The 27,213-nt window shown below is 37.4% G+C and overlaps 1 protein-coding gene across 2 annotated transcripts in view; it reads left to right on the forward strand.

The window, feature by feature from the left end:
* LOC127431520 (contactin-associated protein-like 2) overlaps nt 1-27,213 on the forward strand; it is a 588,401-nt gene that overhangs the window by 430,995 nt on the left and 130,193 nt on the right. For both annotated transcript variants that reach the window (XM_051681959.1, XM_051681960.1), the window contains 2 exons: nt 17,047-17,203; nt 20,210-20,337. In XM_051681959.1, coding sequence (XP_051537919.1) covers nt 17,047-17,203; nt 20,210-20,337 — 285 coding nt within the window. The remainder of the gene's footprint in view (nt 1-17,046; nt 17,204-20,209; nt 20,338-27,213) is intronic.

Below are 27,213 nucleotides of genomic sequence, written 5' to 3' on the forward strand. Positions count from 1 at the left end.
CCGATGCCCCAACACAAGAACAAACAAAAAAACATTACATAAATTAAAAGATCTGTAGGGAGCTGGGGGGGGAGTTGTGTCTTGAGGCGTTGGGCGTGACCAGGGCAGAGTCTGTGGGGGGTGGAGCCATGAGAGGCTCTGGCTCGGTGGTGGCCATGTCGTGGAACTCTGGCTCGGCATCCACCTCCCCCACAGTGAACGTGGAACCAATGATCTCTAGGGCAAGGTCAATATTTTGAGCCAGACTGAGGGAACGGCGACGACAGGCATCAAGGAGGAGATCGGCTCACTTAACTCCACCCTGAAAATGTCCACATTAAAATCCACCTGGCTGGCCAGAGCGCAAAAATCCTCTACATAGTCCTCCAAGGGACGATTCCCCTGATGTAGGCGCTGAAGTAAAACTGCTGGGTTCATGACTGGTCAAGTATTCTGTAACGTTGCTGGCACTGGCAATGATGAAGACGAAGACAAAGTGTAGAGAACCCAAGTGCAGTTTATTTACAAGTGCAGCAATCCAGACGTGATGACTGACCTGACCTGACCTGACCTGACCTGACCTGACCTGACTTCATAGCACAAAACACATCTTGAATGGCTTAAATACAAGACGTGGGAGAACATAAACCAATGAACAAACAGAATTCTAAAAAGATAATTAAACAATAAACCAATGAAAACATGACACATGAACATGGAGGGAAAACATGAAATCACATGACAAGGGAACAGGAACTAAACTTTTCAAAATAAAAGACATGAATCAACAAAATACACATGACAAATGCTATGCTAGAAATATTTCAATCTGGTTTTAATGCCCAACATAGCACAGAATGAGCAAATTTAAAGGTTTCTAATTATATTTTATTAACTGTAGATGCTGGGGATCCTGTAATTCTAGTACTGTTAGATCTTAGTGCAGCATTTGATACTGTAGACCATGATATTCTTGTCTCCCATCTTGAGCGATGTGTCAGCTTTCGAGGAGTAGCTCTACAGTGGTTCAAGTCTTACTTATCTGACTGAAGTTTTGCCATCAATTTAGGCAAAAAAACTATTTCCTCAGCCCCTCTCACTTGTGGGTTCATTCTTGGCCCTCTTTTGTTTTCCTTGTATTTGCTCCTCATAGGCTCTTTTTTAAGAAACATGGTGGTTCTTTTCACTGTTATGCAGAAGACACACAAATCTATCTGCCACTAAAACAAAAAAATAAGAATGCCCTTAAACCTCTATTGGCCTGTCTAGATGATATAAAGTGCTGGATGTCACTAAACTTTTTAAATCTCAATGAAAGCAAATCTGAGATCATTATTTTCGAGCCAAATGACAATCTTGCCTCTCTTAATTGTAGCTTTGGCCCTTTGGCTCCCCATAGTAAAGCGGTCGTGAAGAACCTGGGTGTATTATTTGAAAATGCTCTTAAATCTGATAAGCAAATAAACTCTGTTGTCAAATCCAGCTTTTTCCATTTAAGACTTTTGGCCAAAGTCAAGCCTTTTCTTTGTTTGAATGATTTTGAGAAGGTCATTCATGCCTTCATTTCATCCAGGCTTTATTACTGCAACTTGTTATATATAGGAGTCAGTCAATCATCCATGTCTCGATTACAAGTGGTACAAAATGCGGCGGCAAGACTTTTGACAGGTACACTTAAGCGAGACCATATTACCCCTATATTAGCCTCTCTTCATTGGCTCCCGGTGCATTACAGAATTGATTTTAAGCTTTTGTTTGTTTTTAAATTGCTACAAGGTCTGGCGCCTGCATATCTCGCAGACCTGTTAGAATAACATACCCCCACTAGGTCCTTTTATCAGCTGCTCTTAACCATACCCAGGTCTAGACTGATGCTTAGGGGTGACCGTGCTTTTGTGGTAGCTGCACCTAAGCTTTGGAATGGTTTACCCCGCATGTTAGAGCAGCTTCAACACTGTTTATTTTTAAAATTAGGCTAAAAACCTACATTTTTTTAATGGCTTTGTAAATAATTAATTAATGGAGGACTGTTGTTGCTGATTGTTTTAATTGTTTTATTTGATTTTAATTATGTTTAATGTTTATTACTATTGTATAGCACATTGGTCAACTATTGTTGTGTTTAATATAAATAGTGACTTTGACTTTGACATTCAAAGAAAGAACAATGGGTGGAGTGTCAGGTCGTAAATGCCTGTCCTTATTCAAAGTTTTGTTGGCACAGACAATGAAGACCATAGACTTTTATTTAAATGTGGCATTTGGAGATTGTTGAGAAAATACATTCAATAAAACCTCTCTTTGGAGCTTTATAATTCAAGCTTATTACACTTTTCATCTGTAATGGCATGCATTGAGAGGACAGTTGTCTAGTTGTAGAGAGTCAGGCTTGGAGAGAAACTTTTTCCCTTGGTGAAGGATGTGAACCACTAATGGAATTCTAAAACCATTCATTGCAAAGTGAAGGTATTTATATCACTGGTGAAGAAAAACTGCCTGCAAAGAAGCTTTCACCTTAAATCGGCTAAATGTTTTATAATTCCAAGAAAAAAATCTTAAATTTTTAAAAATGTTATCTTTGAGAAAATGCCAAAACCATTGGCATGGGTTTGGGGTGGGACCGTCTGTTTTATATGACCAATGGCAGACAGGGGGTGTGTTCGAGAAACCTGTATGGAAACCATTATTATTTTTGCAATTCCATTTGGTTTTGCTAGTAGCTCACAAACAAACAAACAAACAAACAGTAATTTATTTGTGCTATGGCTTCAATGTTTTTGGAATAATTCCATCGTTTTGTTTGCTTTGGTCGTTTTGTTTTTTGCCCCCCTTTGGCCACTATACGTATCAGCTGATCTCCAGAATATTCTTTCCGGTGTGAGTCAATAATGATTTTGACCAGCACATCTTCACTTCTCTAAAATTTGCTCAATTTACAAAGTACCTCATTCTACAATTTGGATCAGTGACCTCACATTTCTTCTTTCTTCTCCTCAGCAGGTATGAAACATATCCTGGGCTGTTATCTCTTTCCTGTGATATCAGCCCAGAGGATTTTTTAATGACTGTTAGAGATAGCAATATATTATCTATTACCTGGAGGGAAACAAGGAGGCTAATGATGCCATATCTTCTGCATTACCTGTTTTTTGGATGTAGAATTAACTCCTTTCGAGTCAGATGTTTGGGGGACTCAGACAGTGTAAACTGCTAGAGTGTAAATCACTCTCCAGTTTTGCATTATATCTGGACAAAGTCAAACAGAAACAGCATCAGATTGCCTGCTGGATCAATAGAGATATTGTTAAGGGAGTCTCGTCTGACAGATCAGCATCTCACTCCTGCGATAAAAGTGAGAAAGGAGAGAAGTATCTAAGGGCTGGCTGGCAACAAACAGCAGAGCAGACTGCAGAATATCTGGCACAACATAGCACTTTGGCAAAGGTCTCACAAACAACACCAAATCACATAGTAATGAGTACTATTATTACTTTCGGAATTGATGGTTATTGTTATTTGTTCTACCTGATGGATGTTTTGTTGGAGTTTATCTGCTCACTTCAATTATTTTGGAGGCTATTTGCCATTTTATTGACATCAGAAACAGGAAGCAATAGATAGAATAGTGAGGAATTGGACCAGGACATGACACAGGCCAGATTCAAACCTACATTTCCCACATGAGCACCTGAGCTAACACTGCTGAAAAGACCAGATTAGTCCAGCATGAATTTCTAAGCTGGTTCAGCCTGGTGAGTGCTGGTTTGGTGCATGTCTAGCTTGTGGACCAGTATAATCATGTTCAAAACCAACAATGCTGGTCTTTTCAACAGGGAACCACTAAACCACAGCTCTAACCTATGTTTTGACCCAGCTTGAAATGGCTTTTGTTGATATCTGTGTCAAGTGGCCTGCACGGGTTGTTATGATGCTGTTTTGTGCACATAAAGTCACCAGAGACATTTTTGAAAAGCGTTACAGTCTGTGCTTTTCTAATTCCTCTATATTTCATTTAAAAGCTTCAATCAGCATGTCTCTCCACACCTACCGTAACAGATAAGCTCGATAAGGCCCATTTATCAAGCCGTACTCTATTTAAGGAAAGAGAGAGTGTCGATCAATACAAGGCTCCCATTGGGGTTCTTTCCACACAGTGGGTTCTACTGTCAGCAAATCATTATGCAACAGTAATCTCCACAACTCGTGAAAAGAGCTGTCCGTGACCTCCAGAGAATAGCTCCTCAGCCATATTTATGATGAGATGAATTTTCGATCAGTGCCAGGTTTCATCGTACGGGCTTCAGACCAGGGTCTCATTTCCCCAAAGCACCATAAACTTTAGTAGATTGTAGAATCCAACTTACGATTCATCTTAGTTTTGCAGCCCGTTTCCCAAATGCATTGTAATTTAGGCAGTACTTGAAAATGCTCGTAGATTAAAGAGTGCTCTGGAGTAATCGTACAGTGCTAAGAGCATATATATATATATATATATATATATATACATATATATACATACACACATATACACACATACAGTATCTATATATTTAAATCTATCTCTCTCTCTCTCTCTCTCTCTCTCTCTCTCTCTCTCTCTCTATATATATATATATATATATATATATATATATATATATATATATATATATATATATATATATATATATATATATATATATATATATATATAGCTCTGGGGAAGAAGTTGTGCTATAGTCTGTTTGTATGGACTTGATGGCTCTGTACCTCTTCCTCGATGGCAGAGGGACAAACATCTTGTGTCTCGGGTGGGTGGGATCCTTAATGATGTTGCTAGCCTTTTTGTGTAGTCAACTAGCATACACAGTTTCCAGGTTTGGGAGCTCAGAGCCTATGATCTGCTGTGCTATTTTAACTATGCGGAACAGGTCTTTGCGGTTTTCCCCAGTGCAGCTGGCGTACCACACTAGGTACAGTGGGTGAGGATTCTCTCTATGGTGCTCTGGTAAAAGCTCACCAAGAGCTGTGTGGGTAGTCTGGCCTGCTTGAGTTTTCTCAGGAAGAATAGCCTTTGTTGTGCTTTCTTCACCAGGTGAGAGGTGTTGACGGACCATGAGAGATCTTTTGTTAAGTAGACTCCAAGGAACTTGATGTCATTGACACTCTCCACCTCCTCTCCATTTATGTGCAGAGGGGGATGGGTGGTCTTCCTGGATTTTCTGAAGTTTACAATGATCTCTTTGGTTTTTGTGGTGTTCAGGGCCAGGTTGTTGTCTGTACACCACTCAACAAGATGTTGGACCTCCTCCCTGTAGACTGTTTCCTCATTTCATGATATGAGGCTCACAATGGTGGTGTCATCAGCAAACTTTGTTATAGTGTTGGAATGGTGAATTGGGGTGCAGTCATGAGTGAAAAGGGTGAATAGGGCTAGGCTGAGGAGCCCCCTCTGGGTGTACAGTAAGCTGGTTGCTAATAGCATCGTGTAGATTCTCCAGTGCTAACTTAGCATTAGCCTGTGGGGGTATGTACACAGCCGTGATTATAATGACAGTAAACTCTCTAGGTATGAAAAATGGTCTGCACTTCACCATCAAATTTTCAAGGTCTGGAGAGCAATGTGTCTCAATGATATCCATAGCTGTGCACCAGTCATTGTTTACATACATATATACTCTCCCCCTCTGTTCTTACCGGAGTCTATTGTCCTGTCTGCTCGGTATACAGAGCGGCCCGCTAGCTCGATAGCCGTGTTGGGAACAGTGATGTTGTGCGAAGTAATCCTTAGCCTGATTTCATCCATCTTGTTGATGAGTGAACGGGAGTTTGTGAGGAAGAGCCTCGGCAGAGCTGGTTTGTATGGGTTAGCCTTTAGCTTTGGCTCAAAGGTCGGCTCTTTTGCCCCGCTTTTGTTTCCTTTCCCTGTGCCCTATTCCCGATTACTATGTCACCTTCCAATCGGGATGGTGGCAACTCCAGTGGTCCCCTCAGCATGTCGGATTTCCGGTGGAATTAAGTCCAAGTTTTCGGAAGGTTTATATTGACATTGATCTCTGATAATAAGCAGTTTAATTTGATCATAAAATTTACGTGCACCGACTGCTTGTACTAACAAATTTAACAAGCTTAACACACACAAAATAATAATAAAAATAATAAAAACATTGCTAATCTGGGAGCACCTAGCCGCCGCGTCTGCATGTGCCGCCATCTTACATAGAACCAACTATGTATACGGTCACATTTCAGCACTGTCACATGGACAACACTCTTAAGGAGCACTTTAAGTGCATCCTCACATGTTCATGTTAAGTGTATTTTTGGGAAATGCATGTAAAAAATAATGAACATTAATAAAATTGCTTAGAAAACGCTAAGATCGATCGTTATTGGGAAACGCAGCCCATGCCATTTTTTTCCAAGAGGAAAGCTCAGCTCCGCTTTGCTCCCTGTTTGGGCTTGCCTGACGAGCTCCTCTTTCTGGCTATCATGTTAGACTTTTCCCTGGAGGGATGCAGAAGAGGGAGGCAAAGGCAGACAAGCATTTCACGATGGACAGCATTCGGAGAGCTATTCTGGCTCAGAAGAGCTGACTCTCGCCACTGTGATCCCCCTGACAGGAAAATGAAGCTGTCATTCAAGCATCTAATGCGTAGAGCCAAGGTCCTAGCATTTACATGTGGTGGCAGGGCTTTCCTTCTCACAGGAAAGAGTGGAAGAAAGATGTCACTTTCTTTTACATCAGTTTGTTGTAATGGGATGATGCACGAGGGAACCTTAGAGGAGACAGGACTGATAAAGATGGAAGGACGTGTCCTTTGAAGTGACGGCATAAGGAACAGCATAGTGTGGTTCCCAGGAAAGAAAGGACTTGATATTATGGAAATTAGTTTTGTGTCTTGCCGATCGATTTTACTGTGAGGGATTGAAATATTTGCCTCAGGATTCTGTTGTTTGGGGGTTCGGTATGGGGAAAAAAAGAGAGAAAGAGCAGGAAATGTTGGCACTTAAATGGAATTTGAAGTTTAATTTATAAAATGGCTCTCAAGGCATTTTGTGCTCATAGGGGAACAATACTCATGCAAATACAGCATGAGTCCAGCAAATGAGACCAATTATTCTAATGCTTTCCCTAGCTGTTATTGTTGGTATATTTCTTTTTCATTTTTTTTATTGCTTAATTGTTTTGTTTGTCACAAAAATAAATAAATAAAATAACCTCTAACTTATCATTACAGCGGTTATGATATCAGCTTTTTGAGGTTTTATGTATGTGAATTTCAAATATAAACCATACACCCGCACATACACGTATACGAGAGCCTGGGGCTAGTTGTCACACTATTTGCTCCAGTAAATACTTCTTAGAGTAGGTTTATTTTTGGCCAGATACCCTGAAGAGAGCCTGGGGCTAGTTGTCACACTATTTGCTCCAGTAAATACTTCTTAGAGTAGGTTTATTTTTGGCCAGATACCTTGAAGTCGTGGTTACAAAAAAAGCTATTGAACATTTTCACCGTTATTGCACAGGAAAAAAGATAAAGTTCAATAGGGGCATGTTGTCACTCTATATGGGCAGGGTTGGGAAGGTTACTTTTAAAATGTATTTCACTACAAATTACAGAATACATGCTGTAAAATGAAATTTGTAATGTATTCATTTAGCTTACTTAATGTCAGTAATGTAATATAAATACTTTGTATTACTTCTTCAGCACTGGTAGATTTTTTTTCACTTTTTATGACAATTTTTATGAAAAAGTAAATAAAGTAAGAAAATACCCTTCTCTGAAAAAAAAAAAAAAAAAAAAAAAAAAAATGCCAAAAAAATGCCAGTTTTGTTCCTGAAGTAAATTTTTCTTGTTTTAAACATTTTTAAATATTTTTACAGGAAAAAAAAATATTTAAGTTCTCATTAATAATAAAATATTGCAGGACAACTTTGCCCTAATATCAAAGGTCTTACAAGAGAAAAAAAGTTATGCTCCAATGTGAATTTTCTTAATAGAATTTATTATAAAATATAATCGTGCCTGGTAAAATATGCATGTAAAGGCAAGAAATATCATTTTAGCTTAGCATAAAGCTAAATGTTCACATGACAATTTACAAAAGGTTACTATTTTTGCTGCTCCAAACTTCAAAACCTCAGTGTACACATTAACATCTTTTTCTGATCGTATGTGGATTCTGTTCATGGAATGAGACGGAAAATATATTATTTGTAACTTTCTATACAATGTTAAAGGATTCATTGGCTAGATTTTCTTGTAAAAATACCCTTACCGCATAAAAAAAGTGACAAGGCATGTAATTGTGTATTTATTGAAAGTATGTTTCATCTGTCAAAATGTTTCTAACTGTTTTCTGTTAAGCTGTAGAAACAGTATGTAGCTCCATAAGGTCCCAAGGAAAAGTTCCTCAATGACGTCGTATCCACCTTTTCACTCACAACAGTGTGGAAGCACTTTTATGAATGTAACACATCATAAGAAAGTGTCTCACCGCTGTTATCACTATATGGTGTCTCATCAATATATGGATAAATGTTTTCCAAATGAATAGTCTAAACATTAAATTAAACAAATGGCAATACAATGCAAAGTAATCTCTTCAGTAATCAAAATACTTTTTGTATGTAACTGTATGCTAATTATCAATGATTTAAATTGTAAATGTAGTGAAATACAGTTACTAATATTTTATATTTTAAATACGTAATCCCGTTACATATATTTAGTTACTCTCCAACCCTGTATATGGGATAAGTCACAATGGAACCTGCCATAAAACCAGTGGCGTTTTTTTTTTTTTTTTTTTTTTTTCATGTATATTGAAAATAAAATAATAAAATAATTATGAGGCACAAAACAATTCATGAAACAAGAAAAATGGAAAAGGTAATATACACAAATATCAAAACATGGTTTTGGCCTTCAAAAGTTAATTAATTATAAGTAGTTGATAAAGTGTATACACAACCTGCCTCGATAAAAATGTGACAAAATTAAAATCGGTAAAAATCAGCCTTCATATATAGTTGATCCTTGTCTTAATGTATGCCAGTGTGATTTGATTGTGTTTGCTTTTTTAACCAAGAGCTATTGCAAAAATATTATAATAGTGAAAATGTACTTGGGAAGGTAAAAAAAATAAAATTATATATATATATATATACACACACACACACACACACACTACCGGTCAAAAGTTTTGAAACACATACTCATTCTTTATTATATATATATATATATATATATATATATATATATATATATATATATATATATATATATATATATTTTTTTTTTTTTTTTCACATTTTAGAATAATAGTAAAGTCATAAAAACTATGGAATAACATAAATGGAAATATGGGAATTATGTTGTGACTAAAAAATTCCTAAATAAATCAAAACTGTGTTCTATTTTAACATCTTCAAAGTAGTCACCCTTTGCCTAGAATTTGCAGACATGTACTCTAGACATTTTCTCAACCAATTTCTTGAGGTATCACACTGGGATGCTTTTTAAACAGTATTGAAGGAGTTCCCATCTATGTTGGGCACATATTGGCTGCTTTTCTTTTTATTTGGTCCAAGTCATCAATTTCAAAAACACTTTTTTTATTTTCTTTTATTAAATTTTTGTTTTATAATGAAATAAATTTATATGGTGGCACAATCATATTTTTGTCTACAAGACTAATTTCAAACATTTAAGCATACACCTTCAGATCAAAAGATTTTTACGATCATGAGAAACATTTCAGTCAAGTGTTTCAAAACTTTTGACTGGTAGTGTATATATACAGTACTGTGCAAAAGTCTTAGCCAGATAAGATGTTCACAAAAGCATTTGTCTTAAGATGGTTATTTATATCTTCAGCTTTAGTGTGTCAACAGTAAATATAAATGTTAGACTTCCAAACATTACTTTTGCAAATAGAAAAGATTAGAACAGAAGAACAGGGAGCCCTACAACAGATGTCATGGCCCCCACAAAGCCCCCCACTGAACATCGTGCCAGTCTGGGATTACATAAAGAGACAGAAGCAATTGAGACAGCCTAAATAGATAGAAGAACTGTAGTGAATTCTCCAAGAAGCTTGGAACATCTTATCTGCCAACAACTAAGAAAGCTGTGTCCAGGTGTACCTAGGAGAATTGGTGCTGTTTTAAAGGCAAAGATGGTCACATCGAATATTGATTTAGCTTCTTTGTGTTTACTGAACTTTGTATGACATTAAGTGATAAATGAAAACTATTTATGTCATTAGTTTTGAAGACATCCACACTATGCAACATTTTTCACAAGTGACTAAAACTTTTGCACAGTACTATATATATATATATATATATATATATATATATATATATATATATATATATTCTGATTTAAGAGAGTTTTTATGTAGGTGTTTAAAACAAACATATGAAACTTCTGATAGAAAAAACACATTTGCGCAGTTGGATTTTTCACTCCAAATCTTATCGTTACTGAGATGTAGCCCATGTGACAATTTCCCTGTTTAATAACTAGCCCTGTTCTCCCCTATATACAGACATACCTAGTTGATTCTTGAGAATCCAGAGTTGCTGTTCCTGTTTACACCTGTTTACTGAACATTGGGTTTCAGTGACAAAGGGATGATCAATTTAGTGTTCCAGAACTCAGCAGGAGTTCCAAAAGAGCTTCATCTTGCTGTTAAATTAGCCTGGCCCAGTGGCTGTGTTTACAGCCAAGAGTGAATGGATTGATTGATTGAGCCTGGTGTGAACTGAAGTGGGGGAAATAGGAAGCTGCCCATGCAGATAACATTGCTGGAGCAAACTCTATTGGCCCTGGAGTTTAATGAGGCATGGACTTCATACCGCAAATCACCAGACCCCCGCTGTTTCCACTTTTCTGGCTACAACAGAAGGTCAGGCAAGGCATGAACATGTGTGCACACGTGTGTGTTTATGTGTCTTTTGGCCATGTTTTATTGTTATGCATCTGCATACAGTATATCACAGGATTTTCAGTTTCACAGGACTTCACAAGTTGGGGATTGAAGTATTACATTAAAGCAAAGATATCATTGCTTTGAAGTGTGCTCTTATTTAATGTTTTTTAGGTGTTACAGTTGTAACAGAGGCAAATGTAGCACTGACTTGTATTAAATTCTTATTTATTATTAGAGATTATGATCTAGTTTCTTTAATGTAAACATTTTAACAGTACTATTACTACTGACACACATATACACTCACCGGCCACTTTATTATGTACACCTGCACATCTACTTATTCATGCAATTATCTAATCAGCCAATCCCAGGAGATCAGCAGTTACAGAAATACTCAAACCAACCCGTCTGGCATCAACAATCATTCCATGGTCTGAATCACTGGGATTACATTTTTTTCCCATTCTGATGGTTGATGTTAACATTAACTGAAGTTCCTGACCTGCATCTGCATGATTTTATACAATACACTGCTGCAACACGGTTGTCTGATTAGATAATCACATTAATAAGCAGATGTACAGGTGTACCTAATAAAGTGGTGGGTGAGTGTTTTTCATACCAAATTATGACAGTTAGATTTGTATTAGCTTGTGAGTCATGAAGGAAAATGTTAAAATGAAAAATAAAAAATAAAAAATGAAAACAATGTTCTAATTGCCCCCAGTGTCCACTAGCAAAAGTATTGCACATGTCAGAGACCACTCACCATCTGTTATAATGTCTGTCCATCACCACAGTGATATTTTCTGTTGTTTGTTCATTTTCCTTGCCATCTATGCCCATACCTTCTGTCTGACTGCTGTTTCTGGCTTGGTTTCTCTTCAGTCACTCAGGGGGGTTGGCTGGCACCCAGCCTGTCTGCCTGTTTCCTGCCCACAGCCACTGTGTGCAGGTCCCTCCTGTGTCTGTCAGTTCTGTCGGTTCTGTCTGAAATGTGCAGGTCTTATTTCCAGGCTCCACTGTGGAACAGCAAGAGTCTTCGCTACTAATTAAGTGTGGTGGAGGTGAAAGTCCTAATATCTGCTTGAGTTGTGGCTACATTTTGTTGTTTGTTAATTTTGGAATAATTTCCAAAAAACTGTTAATACCAGGGGCAAAAAAAGCACATAAAGTTACCCCATATTGAGGTACAAAATTTAGTTCCAAAAACAAGTGAGCTGCCTCGCTTACTACTGCTTACATAGGAAGCTGCCTTTTAAGACAGCATTCTAATTAGGGTTAGGAACCGAGAACAAGTTCTGGATAAGTGAAATATTGCACTAAAACACTCTGACATTAGCCTAGTTTCCATCCACTTTTCGCGCTATTTTGTTATTGACAAAGTGAAAATGCTGAATTAGTTTTTTGCGAAATTTGCCGTCTTCTGCCTGTTTCCATTCAAATGGCCTTTTATCGATAAAAACGGTGTGCGTGATGACGTCATGCCTAAAAAAACACTTTGTCGCATAAGTTTTGGTTTATCGCAAAAGAAATCTGCCCTTAAGCCGTTTCCATACAGAAATGTGTGTTTATCGCTAATTCGCCTCCCAGATGTCCCTATTTTTTTTTCCTCCGAAGTTTTGGTAAAATGGGGAGAGTATTGAGACAATTCATTGAAATTAACCAGCTAACTGTCATTTTAATTTCACAAATAAATGCAATCAGAAGACGAGGAATTGTAATCAAAAGGGAGCAGTTGCCCTTCTGATAGGACTGTAATATTGGTCCTGATGTTGCACCTATCGCAGGTTGCCACCAGTTCCGACCCGAAAGCGAATCGTCATGGCCCTGTTCAAGCTGGCAACCTGCACCAAGTATTGGGGAAATTTTCAGTCTTAGTATAAGGACCATCCATCGATGTGTATATGTGTGCACAGCTATTAAAGAAAAACTGATGCTGTGTAATTTCAGGGTTTATATATGATACATTCCTGATATTCAATAGGCTATTTTGAACAATCATCTAATCTAAAGCATTGCCATCACAACTGCATTATGTCCCGTATATTTGTCCCACAACTTTTAACGACCAACTGAACTCAATTATCATCTCAAATTAATTTTAGCGTCATAATGCAATTTATATTTTCTGAAGAAGCTCAGCAAATGCAATCTGAGGTAAAGAGGGTTAGATTTTAAACATTTAAAAGTTTTAAAAGGTTCAAAATCTCATTTTCTGAAAGTGAACTCCGCATTGGACAAATAGTTCTGATAGTTTATAGTCTTGAAGTGTAGAAAATGTCATTCAGCCGACTTTATTAGTCTGCAGAACAGGGTAAGGCTAATTTAAGTTTGTGTAAAGAAAAGGCATATTTAGGTCTAAAAATATACTTTTTTTCGTTTGGTAATTTATGTTTTTTAAATTTAATGCGTTTTTCATTTGGTAATTTATTTAATTTAATACAGGGAATTTTGCCGGCATTATTATTATTATTTTTTTTTTTTTAAGTAAGCTAAACAATAATTTTATAGATTGGGCTGTTAGTGTTCCAAAAAAGCACACTGAAGCTTTTCTCCTAGTATTGTGTATTTATTTTTAATTTAAAACTTCTTTGTGATCAGAAATGATATGTTGTTTGTATTGTATTTGCTTACCAGTTCAGTGCTTTAGTCCACTACGCCACCACCACTGCTGATTAACACAGGCTAACGATTAAGGTAAATTCTGTCATGTGACACTACATTTTTGCGTTAATGCCAATTTTCTCAACAAAAAGTGTTTCCAAACCAGTTTTTCGTGACATTTGATGTATCGACATAGAGTTTATGCACTAGAGTTAAACGGAAAAATATTATGTCGACACTTGTGAAATTTTAGCGATAATTTGCGTTTCCTTCAGCTTTATTTTGATGCGCTAAAATTTTTTCGCAAAAAATCCTTGGATGGAAACGTAGTTATTGTTTCCTGCTTTACCATTCAGTGGCACTGCAACACTGCTACTATCAGCAGCGTGAAAAATACAGTGCGGTCAATGTAATCCGATTCCTGAACAAATTAATCTTTGAACTGTTCTTTAGAATCTTCACTACGAAACACAATGCGACCTGTGCAGTATGATTCCTGAACGAATGACTCTTATGAGCAGGATTTTTTTTAACCTGCAGAGCAAACTATACAACACTACCTCCCGAAGAATGACTCTTATCAGACACATCTTTTTAGTGAATGACTTATTGAAGTCATTTGTTTTGTCAAAACATGAAGCAAGAATTATTACTGTATTATGAGTAATTACTGGATAGTTGCTGATATTACATTTTGTTGTTAAAAATGCACATTATGTGTTTCGTTATAACTAGTGGTATTTTATAACACAAGAATGTATAAAATATATTAATTAGGCTGTGTAAACCTTTTGCAAGAAAGAGTCTGCTCTGTTTGAATCTAAAATAATCACGTTTTTTAACAGGCTGCTATGGGCAGTAAATCCAATATTAATTGCATTTATCATTTCCAAATATTTCTTCCCCAAAAGAACTAAAAGAATTAATAATGAAACAGTTTAGGAACCAAAATAGTAAATTCCTTACAATTCCCATCTCTCATAACTGGCTAATTCGCAACGATCTACATAGAAAGGAACTCTGTGCGTCATACAGATAGTACTCCTCACATGAAGCACATGTGAGAACTCTAGAAATAATACTCCAAGAATACTCTATGACGCGTAAATATACATGGCACAAATTTGGGGTAAAATGTTTTTTTAAGCATTTATCACATTTGTATTAATAATTTTCAGTATTGAATGAATCAAAATTTCAGTCAACATTTCTGCCATCTTGGATGTATTTTGTCAAAGAGCTTTTAGGGATGCATTCCGGGATTGCCTTCTTTGTAAAGGATACATGCAATGCTGTCTTAGAATTTGGACAAAACTAGGTGTCTTTTTCCAATTGCCTAATTGGAACAGCCTGCAGTCGGGAGTGCGCTAAGGATGCCTCAAAATGCTGCCTTTGTAGATTTTGAAACGGAGCACTTATCCATTTGAATAGATCAGCAGAGCAGAAAGCTAAACATGGAGTTCACACAACACACTTTGCACATATTTCCCCTGAAGCCTTGATGCAGAATAAAACTTCTTTTATGTAATTATGTTCTTGCAGACATGACGACAGAATGCAGGAGTGTGTCATCTTCTTTAATAAAGTGTTATAACTCCAGTTCCAGTGATTTTCAAACAGTTTTAATTTGCAGATGTTATCTTGAACTAAATTAGAAAAATATTGGTTTTGCATGCAAGAAAGTGTGTGCTTACTGTTACTGTGTGAAAGTTTGCTTCTGTGGTTGTGTTTCTGCTTACATGAGTGTGTGTGCATCACACTCAATAGAACAAGTACAACTGAAGTCATGTGATCCACAACAAGTCAACACAGACCCAACACGACTGTTTGGTGCAACCCCTAGTGTTCATGCATAAATACAAGTGTATGAGTGTATGCTGAAGTTAGATGCTTATTTGTGTGTGCATATGTGTTGGTATGCCTTCAGCACACTTTGCAGCACTTCAGTGTTTGAATCGCCTTTGCTTCCTTCTGTGCATGCAGATGTGGGTATTTGTATGCACATTAGTGCTTGTAAATGGCAGTCCAGCAGCCCCTGGAGCACCGTGTGCACTCCCAAAGTGCCAAGTGTTAATCCTATTGAGCGTTTTCTGTCTTTACAGTCTAGCCTACAGATACAAGTACTAGTTCCATCTGTGTGTAAAGTACTCCTCAAATCCCATGCACTGTAATTACAGTTGTCTGCATGTTATAAGCAGCTGTCAAACAGCTGTTCTGAGATTTACTCCTGATTGATACGGAACAAGGACTGATACATTCTCAATGTGTGCAAAAACATTTCTGCATGGCAGTCTATTAACAAAAAAATAGATTTGTTTCCTTGACTTAAAAGCCTTTTTTTAATTTTTTTATGTTTTACCACAAAATATAACTTGAACTTATCCATCTTTAGTTTAAAAAACAGCAAAAAAATCATGTTTACAGTAAGCACTTGCCATGGAGGTAAAGGGTCAGTTCATAAAAGATAAATACACAGAATTTCAAAATTATAGCCACAAGACATAAACATTACTGTATATTTGTTAACATGATTTGAATGAGATCAAATTGCTTACTAACCTCATCCTTATATAATTTTAACACAATTTTTGCTTATTTTTTTCCAAATGGACAAGACAATTATTATTATTATTATTATTATTACTGGTAATCAATATCACGCCAGCAAATGCTGTTTATTGAGCTTAATTTGTATTAACCCTGAACATTCTTTAATTGTTCTAAGATTTGATTTTGTTTTTACATGCCTTTGAGAGGTGGGTTTCTCTGAAATAGTTAAAACCACAGTAGACTGGTATGTAAAAACTCATTCAAATAATTTCACAGGAGGGTAAGTGCATAAACATTTGTAATAAGAATTTCTGTTCAAAAGTAATAAGTACAGATTACTTCACAGACATATTTTTTACATTTATGCATTTAGCAGACGCTTTTATCCAAAGCAACTTACAGTGCACTTATTACAGGGACAATCCCCCTGGAGCAACCTGGGGTTAAGTGCCTTGCTCAAGGACACATTGGTGGTGGCTGTGGGGATCGAACCAGCAACCTTTTTGTGATTACCACTTATGTGCTTTAGCCCACTACGCCACTACTTATGTGCTTTAGCCCACCTACGCCTGAGCACTAAGTGCCTCAAACAAAACTCTATATCTTTTAGATTGGAACTTTCAGTTTTTGAATAGTGCTTGTCAGTTTTTTGTGCGATATGTGATGAACGGTCTGTGGGCAGAACATAGTTTGAGGCACTAGTCGTCCATGGACAACTGAGAGTTCTTGTCATTCATGATAATTATATGATTTATTACATCACTTTCTGTTTTGTTTGCCTGTTTATAAGTGTGCAAATCACTGTAGTATCCTTCAAGAAGGCTTCCTGAACTTAATGACACCTATCGATTGTCTGGTATATAATGGTGGTAGAATACAGTATCCAATTCAAATTGTCTTCCTTTGAATTATGTCTTTGTGTTCCATTCATATTGTGTTCTCCTGCTGTGCACTTAACCATTTCCTTTGTGTTTGCAGACGGAACGCCTTACACGTGGTGGGTTGGCCGCGGTAGCGAGAAGCACTTTTACTGGGGCGGCTCTGGGCCCGGCATTCAGAAATGCGCATGCGGCATTGAACGCAACTGCACCGACTCCAAATACTACTGCAACTGTGATGCCGACCAGAAGCAGTGGTAAGTCGCCGTATTATCGGCTGGTGTAAGCAGCAGCATGCAGTTCCCATGGTGATTTCCAAAGCCTGCAACTAATTATGGGCTTTCGAATAAGATGCTATTTGCGAGTTACTGACCTTTTTAGCCCACCAATCAAACTCATGAGAAGCAATCATGCCATATTCCCATCTGCTTTATTGTCTCTGTATTCGTTAAATAGCAGTGTCTGCTGTGTGACGCAGTTGTCTCGACCCTAGCGCTTGGGCAAATGGCAAACATATTGTGCTGATGAAAAAGTTTGTATAGAGCCAAACCCTGATATTTCCATCAACAAAAGCTGTGGCTGGAGTGTCTAGTAGCTTTATTACTAAAAGAAGCTGTGGACGATATTACAGCGGTTGGGTACAAGGTCATTTGTAAAATGTCCTCCTCATGAAATTGTCTGTGATGCATGTGTTGCTTTGAGATGCCTCTATATGCATTTGCCACCTGTTAATACCACTCAACTGTTAAAGAAGTCGTGGTTTTGTTTATTTTATTTTTTGTATTAATTATTTTTGTTAATTTGTGTGATAAATGACTGTTGTGATGTTAAATATGAAAATAAATGTGATTTGGTTCATTTATACAGTAATATGGAATGGATGGGTAGAGTGTTATAACCACACCATGGGTAATATCCAAATTAGGGATGTAAGGGATGTTTATAAAATTGTATTCTTATAGCATCGGTCAGTAAGAAACAAGAAAGCTGGATTTGTCTCTCCAGTTACCGATTTAGTTGAACAAACAGCAATGTGTGTTAATGGCCCATGCACAGATGGACAGTGAGTTATTGTAATGCTCTCACCACTTGTCATAAACCCCAAGCAAACTTAACAACCCTGAATAATGGATACAAATTAGGATACTCGATTTTAAAGCAGCAAGTGTCATTCCCAACCACATTGTTGATGTTGTTTTGTTCCATTCAGATTTGCAATACATAATTGTTTTTTAAATGACTTTTGCAGTTGTATTTGCACTGTGGTAGTTGATTGTATTAAAATAAAGCACCCATAGTGTCCTGCAGCATGAACCCTTGGGGTTTCTTTCTGTGTTGTTTACTATTTTTTATTAATACACTTCAATCAAATCAAATCCCTTTATTGTCACTCAACCATATACACAAGTGCAACAGTGGGTGAAAGTCTTGTGTGCAGTTCCAAGCAACATAGCAGTATGACAATTACAATAAACATCTGATTTACACATAACACAGTTTACACATCTTGTTACACAACACAATGTACACCTAATAATATACAATATACCGTATACACAAAATAAGAAGACTGTATACAATAAAAAAAATATACAATATACAGTATACACAAAATAAGAAGACTGTATACAATAAAAATACACTGTACCCCTCCACCCTCCCTCCATGTAAACAGTGGAAATAAATATGAAGTGTTGTGCTGACATTCAGCTGCCAGATGATAGTCAGTTGCCAGTGTGTTATTAAGAGAAGTATAAAATGTGAGTCCAGTCTGAGGCTAATAAAGTGCAGTGCTGATATATGTATCATGAAAAAGCTGTCATGAAGTCGGCTGGTGCAGGTCCTGATGCTGCGATAACGCCTGCCTGATGGTAGCAGAGAGCAGCCCATGGCTCGGGTGGCTGGAGTCCCTGATGATCCTCCGAGCTTTTTTCACACACTACCTGGTATATATGTCCTGGAGGGATGGAAGTTCACCTCCGATGATGTGTCTGGCAGTTCGCAGCACACTTCGCAGGGCTTTGTGGTTGAGGGCGGTGCTATTGCCATACCAGGCAGTGATGCAGCCAGTCAGGATGTTCTCTACAGTGCTGATGTAGAATCGTGTGAGGATGTGGTGGTTTATTCCAAACTTCCTCAGCCGTCTCAGGAAGAAGAGGCACTGGTGAGCCTTCTTCACAACAGCCTCAGTGTGGACAGACCATGTGAGTTCCTCAGTGATGTGGACACCGAAGAACTTGAAGCTGCTGATGGGGCTGTGTTCTCTGTCTTTTCTCCTGAAGTCCACCACAGGCTCCTTGGTCTTGCTGACGTTGAGGGAGAGGTTGTGTTCCTGACACCAGTGTGTCAGAGTGTGCACCTCCTCTCTGTAGGCTGTTTCATCATTGTCAGTGATCAGACCTACCACCGTCGTATCATCAGCAAACTTAATGATGGCATTGGAGCTATGTGTTGCCACACAGTCATGTGTGTACAGGGAATACAGGAGTGGGCTGAGAACAAAGCCCTGTGGGGCTCCAGTGTTTAGGGTCAGTGATGAGGAGATGTTGCTGCCCATTCTAACCTCCTGGCATCTGCTTGACAGGAAGTCCAGGGTCCAGCTGCACATTGAGCAGTTTAAGCCCAGAGCCTGGAGTTTTACTTTACGCTTATGTTTATTAATTTAGCAAAAATTCATGAAATAAGTGTTTCCAGTCATTAAACAAATTGAAATGCTGTCATTAAAGAGCTAGTCATTAGTGTCAAGAGACTTGCTTATGAGAAAAAAAACACTGCTCTTAGTAAATTCAATCTTTGAGTTTATTCAACCTTTAATGATTATATAAAAAAAAATAAAATCGTCAACTGGGAAACACATCTCTGAGTTAATATTCCTAAGTTTTAGTTTGATGATATGTTAGTGTACTATTGTAAGCAGAAAAAAAAAAAAAAATTATAAACCCATGGTGTTGTTATGCCCTGCTGGAATAAGATAAAGCTTAAACCAACCTAAAATGGTAAGCTGGTTTAGCTAGTCTCCCAAACCTTGTCAGGCTTGTCTATTAGCTGGTATTAGAGTGGTTTAACCAGCTAAGCATCAGACTTACTAGGTAGTGAGACCAGCTTAAACCAACTACGATCAGAAAACCAGCCTAGGCTGGTCAGCAAGGGATATATTTTTATTGAAAATGTCTTTATGGAACAGTACAATACATTTGTATTACAAAAATATATATAGGGGACTCATATTGTATGTATTGATCAAGAATTATCTTGTTTGGTAGGAGAGACGATTCTGGGCTTCTAGTGTATAAAGACCACTTACCGGTCAGCCAAGTGGCTGTCGGGGACACAAATCGACCCGGCTCGGAGGCCAAGCTGACATTGGGACCACTACGTTGCCATGGAGATCGTGAGTCTGTTTCTTTCTCTTTAAAAACTCATCAGCTTAGGCACAGAAGAAAACATCTCATGTGAATCAGTACAGAAATAACTGAGCATAGATGTCTAAATGTGTAGTTTTATTGCTTGATTAAATTGTGAAAACAATTAAAAGTTGTTAGTTCACTATTCTAAACAAGCACATCCATGCTTTTTTTTTTCTTTGCAATATGCGGAAGCAATTTTCTCCTTCATGTGTCTGCTGGCAGTTACTGTGTTCAAACCCATAAAACTTTGGTGTTTTACGCAGCTTGCCTGCAATTAAAAACCCTCCCCTTTTTAAATATGTTGCAATATTTAGAATGGCAAAGGGTTCTATTTAATGGCATCTTCTTTAAATTTTTAGCACTTTGTAAGATTGGTCCATTTATTACTCTGAAAAAGATGCCACCAATGTCTCCAGCTTTAACTGGAGCTTTGATCCCCAATCAAAGCTTTTCAATCAATGTTACATCCCATGGAGGCCCCCTGCCACTAATTCTTTTAATCAGATTCAACAGCCAGCATGCCATATTATGATAAAAAAAAATAAAAAATGGTGAGATGAGCTGAAGGCACAAACAATACAGTACATTATTAACGGCTTCATTATTCTGTGAGCCAGGTGCAGTTGTGTATACCCAACTTCCACCAGACCAAATCAGAGAACCCAAGGGCAAAGCATGTAGCCATCCCCCACTATCATCACCATGTGAAATAATGCATTTTTATGCTTCATTATTCTTGTTAATTGCATCTGGCTTATTTTTTTAGATCAGGTGCATTTGATTATGCTCACCTGTTTGACAAGAACGTCATCTTCTGTTTTTTACTTATTCCTTCCTATTGTCATCGCACCTGTGGTTAGGAATGCTATTTGTCCTATAACTCAATTGGCTTGCATTTTAGAGTTAATAATCTGTGTTTATCAGGTTCTTCCAAATGCTGGACATACACGTATACCATGGCAAATGTGTAGTAAACTAAATGTTACCCTGGTCGAATTAAACTGGAAACTAACTGGCTACTTGCACTGAGCTTCATGGCGTACTTTCAGCTTTGAAATAATCCGGCTCACCAGTTTCTGGTTATAAGTGTTTACAATGTGCAGTAGTTGCCTGTTTCCCAAAGAAGAAATATTTGGAACATTACTGTGTACAGCATCTTTAAAATTCAGTGGAATAAATGTTTTCAAAGCATTAATTCAGCCCCAGCAGTGATGGCTGGTAAACACTCAGCACATTTCACTGCTTCAGCTCACATGGACATCTGTAGCAGACATTTACCACAGATCAGCTTGAACCGCACTTCACAGAAGGATAAAGGCGACTAGTAAAGGGTGTCAGCACCAGCGCTCTTTGAATTAAACAACCACACGCTTCCAGCACTGCAATGCTCCGTGTGTGAGAGAGAGTCCTGACAAATACATGCATTACTCCTTGGTTTGTATTACATGTGTTTATATCTCTATTTTGTGACATGGTTTCATTGATAAGTATATCGCTAGCCTATATGTTGAAATGTAAATGCATATTTTTTGCATATAGCTACAGTTGTGCTCAAAAGTTTGCATACCCTTGGAGAATTGGTAATATATGTACCATTTTTAAAGAAAACATGAGTGAGCAGGCAAAACACATTTCTTTTATTTCTTATGGGATTCATATTCAACTGTAGGTTATAACAGACTGGCACAATCATAAAACAAAACATGGCAACAAAGAAAAAAATGAAATGACCCCTGTTCAAAAGTCTGCATACCCTTAGTTCTTAATACTGGGTATTGCCCCCTTTAGCATCAATGACAGCATGCAGTCTTTTGTAATAGTTGTCTATGAGGCCCCAAATTCTTGCTGGTGGTATAGCTGCCCATTCGTCTTGGCAAAATGCCTCCAGGTCATGCAAAGTCTTTGGTCATCTTGCATGAAACACACGTTTGAGATCTCCCCAGAGTGGCTTGATGATATTAAGGTCAGGAGACTGTGATGGTCACTCCAGAACCTTCACCTTTTTCTGCTGTAACAACTGGAGGGTCAACTTGGCCTTGTGCTTAGGGTCATTGTCATGCTGGAAAGTCCAAGAGCATCCCATGCGCAGCTTTGGTGCAGAAGAATGCAAATTGTCTGCCAGTATTTTCTGATAACATGCTGCATTCATGGGGATGGTATTCTTTTCACTATAGGCCTTGTTGGCCCCTCTCCAAACATAGCGCTTATGGTTGTGACCATAAAGCTCTATTTTGGTCTCGTCACTCCAAATTACAGTGTGCCAGAAGCTGTGAGGCATGTCAAGGTGTTGTCGGGCATATTGTAACCGGGCTTTTTTGTGGCATTGAAGCAGTAAAGGCTTCTTTCTGGCAACTCAACCATGCAGCTCATTTTTGTTCAAGTATCGTCGTATTGTGCTCCTTGAATCAACCACACCGTCATTTTCCAGAGCAGCCTGTATTTCTCCTGAGGTTACCTGTGGGTTTTTCTTTGTATCCCGAACAATTCTTCTGGTTGAGGCTGAAATTTTTCTTGGTCTACCTAACCTTGGCTTGGTATCAAGAGATCCCTGAATTTTCCACTTCTTAATATGTGATTGAACAGTACTGACTGGCATTTTCAAGGCCTTGGATATCTTTTTATATCCTTTTCCATCTTTATAAAGTTACATTACCTTGTTACGCAGGTCTTTTGACAGTTTTTTCTGCTCCCCATGGCTCAATATCTAGCCTGCTCAGTGCATCCACGTGAGAGCTAACAAACTCATTGACTATTTATACACAGACACTAATGGCAATTTAAAAAGCCACAGGTGTGGGAAATTAAGCTTTAATTGCCATTTAAACTTGTGTGTGTCAACTTGTGTGTCTGTAACAAGGCCAAACATTCAAGGGTATGTAAACTTTTGATCAGGGCCATTTGGGTGATTTCTGTTATCATTATGATTTAAAAAGGAGCCAAACAACTATGTGATAATCAATGGCTTCATATGATCACTATCCTTAAATTAAAGACTGATTTTATTTTTAAATTTTGCATGATCAGTCATATTTTCAAAATCAATGCCAAAATTTCACAATTTCTGCCAGGGTATGCAAACTTTTGAGCACAACTGTATATGTCAAAAGTAGTAGAGCTGCCAAAGATAATGAGTAATAAAGATTAAAAGTAAATTTGATTAATGCAGTAAAATATTTTTGGCACAGTTAACGTATTTATTCGACATTGTAACTGCTTCATTCTGTTCTGAGTGATTTTTAAAGGCTGGTCAGAGTAAGAGAAAGGCTAATTTATTAATAAATCAAATAAATATGGGACATTTAACCAAAGTAAAGTCATTTGCAATCGTTGTACTGTGGAATTTAATTATCGTTGAAGCTCAACAGGTTTGAAATATCTTCAATTTATGAAACAAGCCTTTAATGAGACAGTTAAATATATTTGGTTTATTATTCAGGAGCTGAGTGAACATTTGGAAAGAAAAATTATATTTAGAGGCAATCAAGATCAGTCACGTTAACACCAAAACATAATTTATTGATTTAATCAACTGACAGCCCTAAAAACAAATACATTTACATTTAGTCATTTAGCAGATGCTTTTATCCAAAGCGACTTACAAATGAGACACATAGCAAGAAATTTGTCATTCAAAGTTTAACAACATCTGCAGTGTAGGACTTCCAAGTTCTCACAGTGGCTGGAGCAGTAAAGATGCTAGCCCAGAAGAAAGAGACAGACAAGGATTTTTTTATTTTTTTTATTAAGTGCAGTAGTAAGTGCTACTTCATCTGAATAATGAATACATTTCTGCATTGAGATGCGCTGAACTACACTGAGGTTTGCTGAAAAGTGTTACCGGAAGCACCTGAGCAGCACTAAGTAGAATGCAGAAGAAGTTGTGGAAGTAGTCCATTCAGGGTTCCCACAGTCAAAGAAAACCTTGAAATATCAGGGCATTTTAAAATTGTGTTTTTCATGGATTGAAAATAATAAAAACATTAAAAGCCATGGAAATGTCATGAACATTTCTAGAATTCTATTATAGTTATTTTCTGTTATAAAATATTTAATTAGCTAAATATTGCTCTTTTTAATGGCTTGTGATGTGTAAAACTTGCTCACAAGCAAGTGAGCATTGAGAGTAAGGCCCTATCTTAAGAGCTCTAGCGCTAAGCACAGCGCCATGCTTTAATCCTAAATGCAATGTCAGTGGGCATGGCTATGAAGTTTTGATATTTTCATGCAACCATACACTAAGTCTAAGCGCAAGTGGGTTTGGTAAAATTATACGTGCAAAGCGCTAATGGGCTGGGTCAAGTGCAGTTTCATTCTGAGGTTCTTCTCCGGTTATTCCACTGTCTGTGCCACATTATACAGTCCATTCCCTCAAGCACCAGCGATATAAACTAAGACAGCACATTCATAAGAAGTCGGTAGTGTAAATGTACTGTATGCAGTGAATTAGAAGAATAGAAATATGGATTTACCTCTTTGTTGGTAACTGCATCTTGTTGAATGTCAGGCATTTTTCTTTGAAAGTGACACGCTCCTTTTATACGCATGGAAAATGTGGTTCTCGTCAGGATTTTTGGCTCCATTAAATTATAGAGAATGTAAGTATTATAAATAATTTTCATCTACTGACACACAAATCATGGCTAGTATTAACAGTAATTGTATCGGAACGCACTTCACTTATACCGGTCGATTTTGATTTCGAACATTTTTATTAATTTATTGAAACGAAAAAATTTCAAATTACACTTCAAACAAAAATCAAATCAAATCAAAATAACAAAGTGGTCAAAAAATCATACCAGATCCAAACCTTTTACTCTCTCCAACTTCTTCCACCGGCCCCTTTTGCAGTGACTTAAAAATCACTCTACAGCAAAATCACGGTGACCCTACGACAACAGGTGGGAAAAAAGTCTTAGTGACTAGCACTGCACTTTGCACACTCACGAAAATAGAGCCCTAAGTGTCTGTGTGACTCATTGGACAGCATATGTTACTAGCCAATAGTTGTTTCCTGTGGAACAAAAAAAAAAATCTCAATACTTTTTGCCTTATTGGAGAGACATTTGTACACTTAAAAGTATAATAATATAAATATATTACAAATACAAATATTTATAATCACAAAAGACTGGAAAGTTCGTGGAAAAGTCATGGAAATTTCATTGGTCAAAAAGTGTGGGAACCCTGCTAATTGAGATCGCCTTTTGTGGCCAACCAAGACATTTATGCCCAAATGACACCAAGGGAACAATCCCCGTAATAAGGGTATTGCAATTAATTTGTGATAAAATTGTCTGCTAAGTAACCATTTTCCCATCTCTCTTTATCAAATGCACAGTTGTCTGTGCCAATCAGCATCTATAAGCTGCATGGAGCCACTTTTATTAAAGTGCTGCACTTTCTACTCTGGAAGCATAATCAATGCTCATCAGGGGGTCTGCCGAATCCTGGCTAGTTCCCACCACACATGGCTGAAACTGCTATTATTTATTCATTTCCTCATTTATTCATGGAGCTGTGGTAGGAAGGGAGCAAAGCAGCAGCACATGAATGCAGCAAACCAGCCTAACTATGGTAATACAGCATATAAATGTTGCTCTTAACTGTCCGTATCCGCACAAGCAGAAAGTTATGGGTATGCAGTATGGAGCACACCATAATGGTAGTCTCTGAGCTGTTCAAATAGGCAAATGCCTCCAAGCATGAGTCCGGCAATCCCCTGAAGACTGGTTTATTTTTGGAATTTTTTTTATTTACCGGAAAGTCTCAAAATTTGTTAATTGGAGGAAAACTGCTCTACTAAATGGCAACGTGGTTCTTAAAGCCTTAATTTGAAAATAATAAGGCAAACCAGTGCATCTTTTTATTGTAATTTCAAAGCTTCATAATGAAAAGAATGTTGCTTTCCCTCTCAAGGTCCAGTCCCCTTAAAAAAAAAAAAATCAAATTATGCTTGTTGTTTGCAGATACTTTTCTATAGAAAATATTTGTTTGCTCTTAAAGGAGCCCTAGATCCACTAATCTAATATTTGTCATTAGCATTTCAAAAACCCATTAAATGTCTTAACAAGCTGTTTTATTTTCTGTGTAATAATATTTACGATTGAAACAGGAAGTTGGGGCAGGACATACTGAAGGGACTAGCCCTTTTTTATATAGCCAATAGCCATAAGTTTATATGACTACCATGAACCATGATGTAATCCTTCTATTGTTTGTCAGAGGCAGGTGATATTGGGTGAAGGGGACATTTTCATTCTTGTAAACTTTGTTATGGGCAACAAAAAAAATAAATAAAAAACTTCCATAAATACAAGATGAGTCATCAATATTTTGGTCCATTTTTCCCTAAGAGAATCACTCTAAATTTTAAGTGTGCATATCTGCTAAAGTCTAAGGCAATGTTTATAATTTCTGCATAACTAGTCACATCAAACACATTTGAAAAAAAAAAAAAAAAAGAAGAATTTTCTTTACAGGTTTTCCAAACACCTGCTACCCACCATTTTTCATTATTTGGACAAAAAGGTAGTCCTGCCCCAAACTCACTCCATTGGCTGAGCCAGAGTTGGCATGTCAGATCACTAAAACAAAGTAATATACTATTCCTTTGGCATATGTATGAATAATAATCTTAATTCAATCCACCTGGATGGAATCTTGAAAATGTCATCTAAAATGACATCTGTTACTTTAGTGATTTTGAAGAAAATTGTTGAGTCACTTGTGTTCTTTTTTTTTTTTGCAACAACTTCTATTCAAAAACCCCTGGATGCAGTTGCTTTCTCTAAGCCAGGGGTTTTCAAACTTTTTAACTTTTAGGACCCATGAATATGATGATTCCCTTGCAAGGGACC

The sequence above is a fragment of the Myxocyprinus asiaticus genome, chromosome 41 (genome assembly GCF_019703515.2).
Source record: "Myxocyprinus asiaticus isolate MX2 ecotype Aquarium Trade chromosome 41, UBuf_Myxa_2, whole genome shotgun sequence".
Classification (NCBI taxonomy): Eukaryota; Metazoa; Chordata; class Actinopteri; order Cypriniformes; family Catostomidae; genus Myxocyprinus; species Myxocyprinus asiaticus.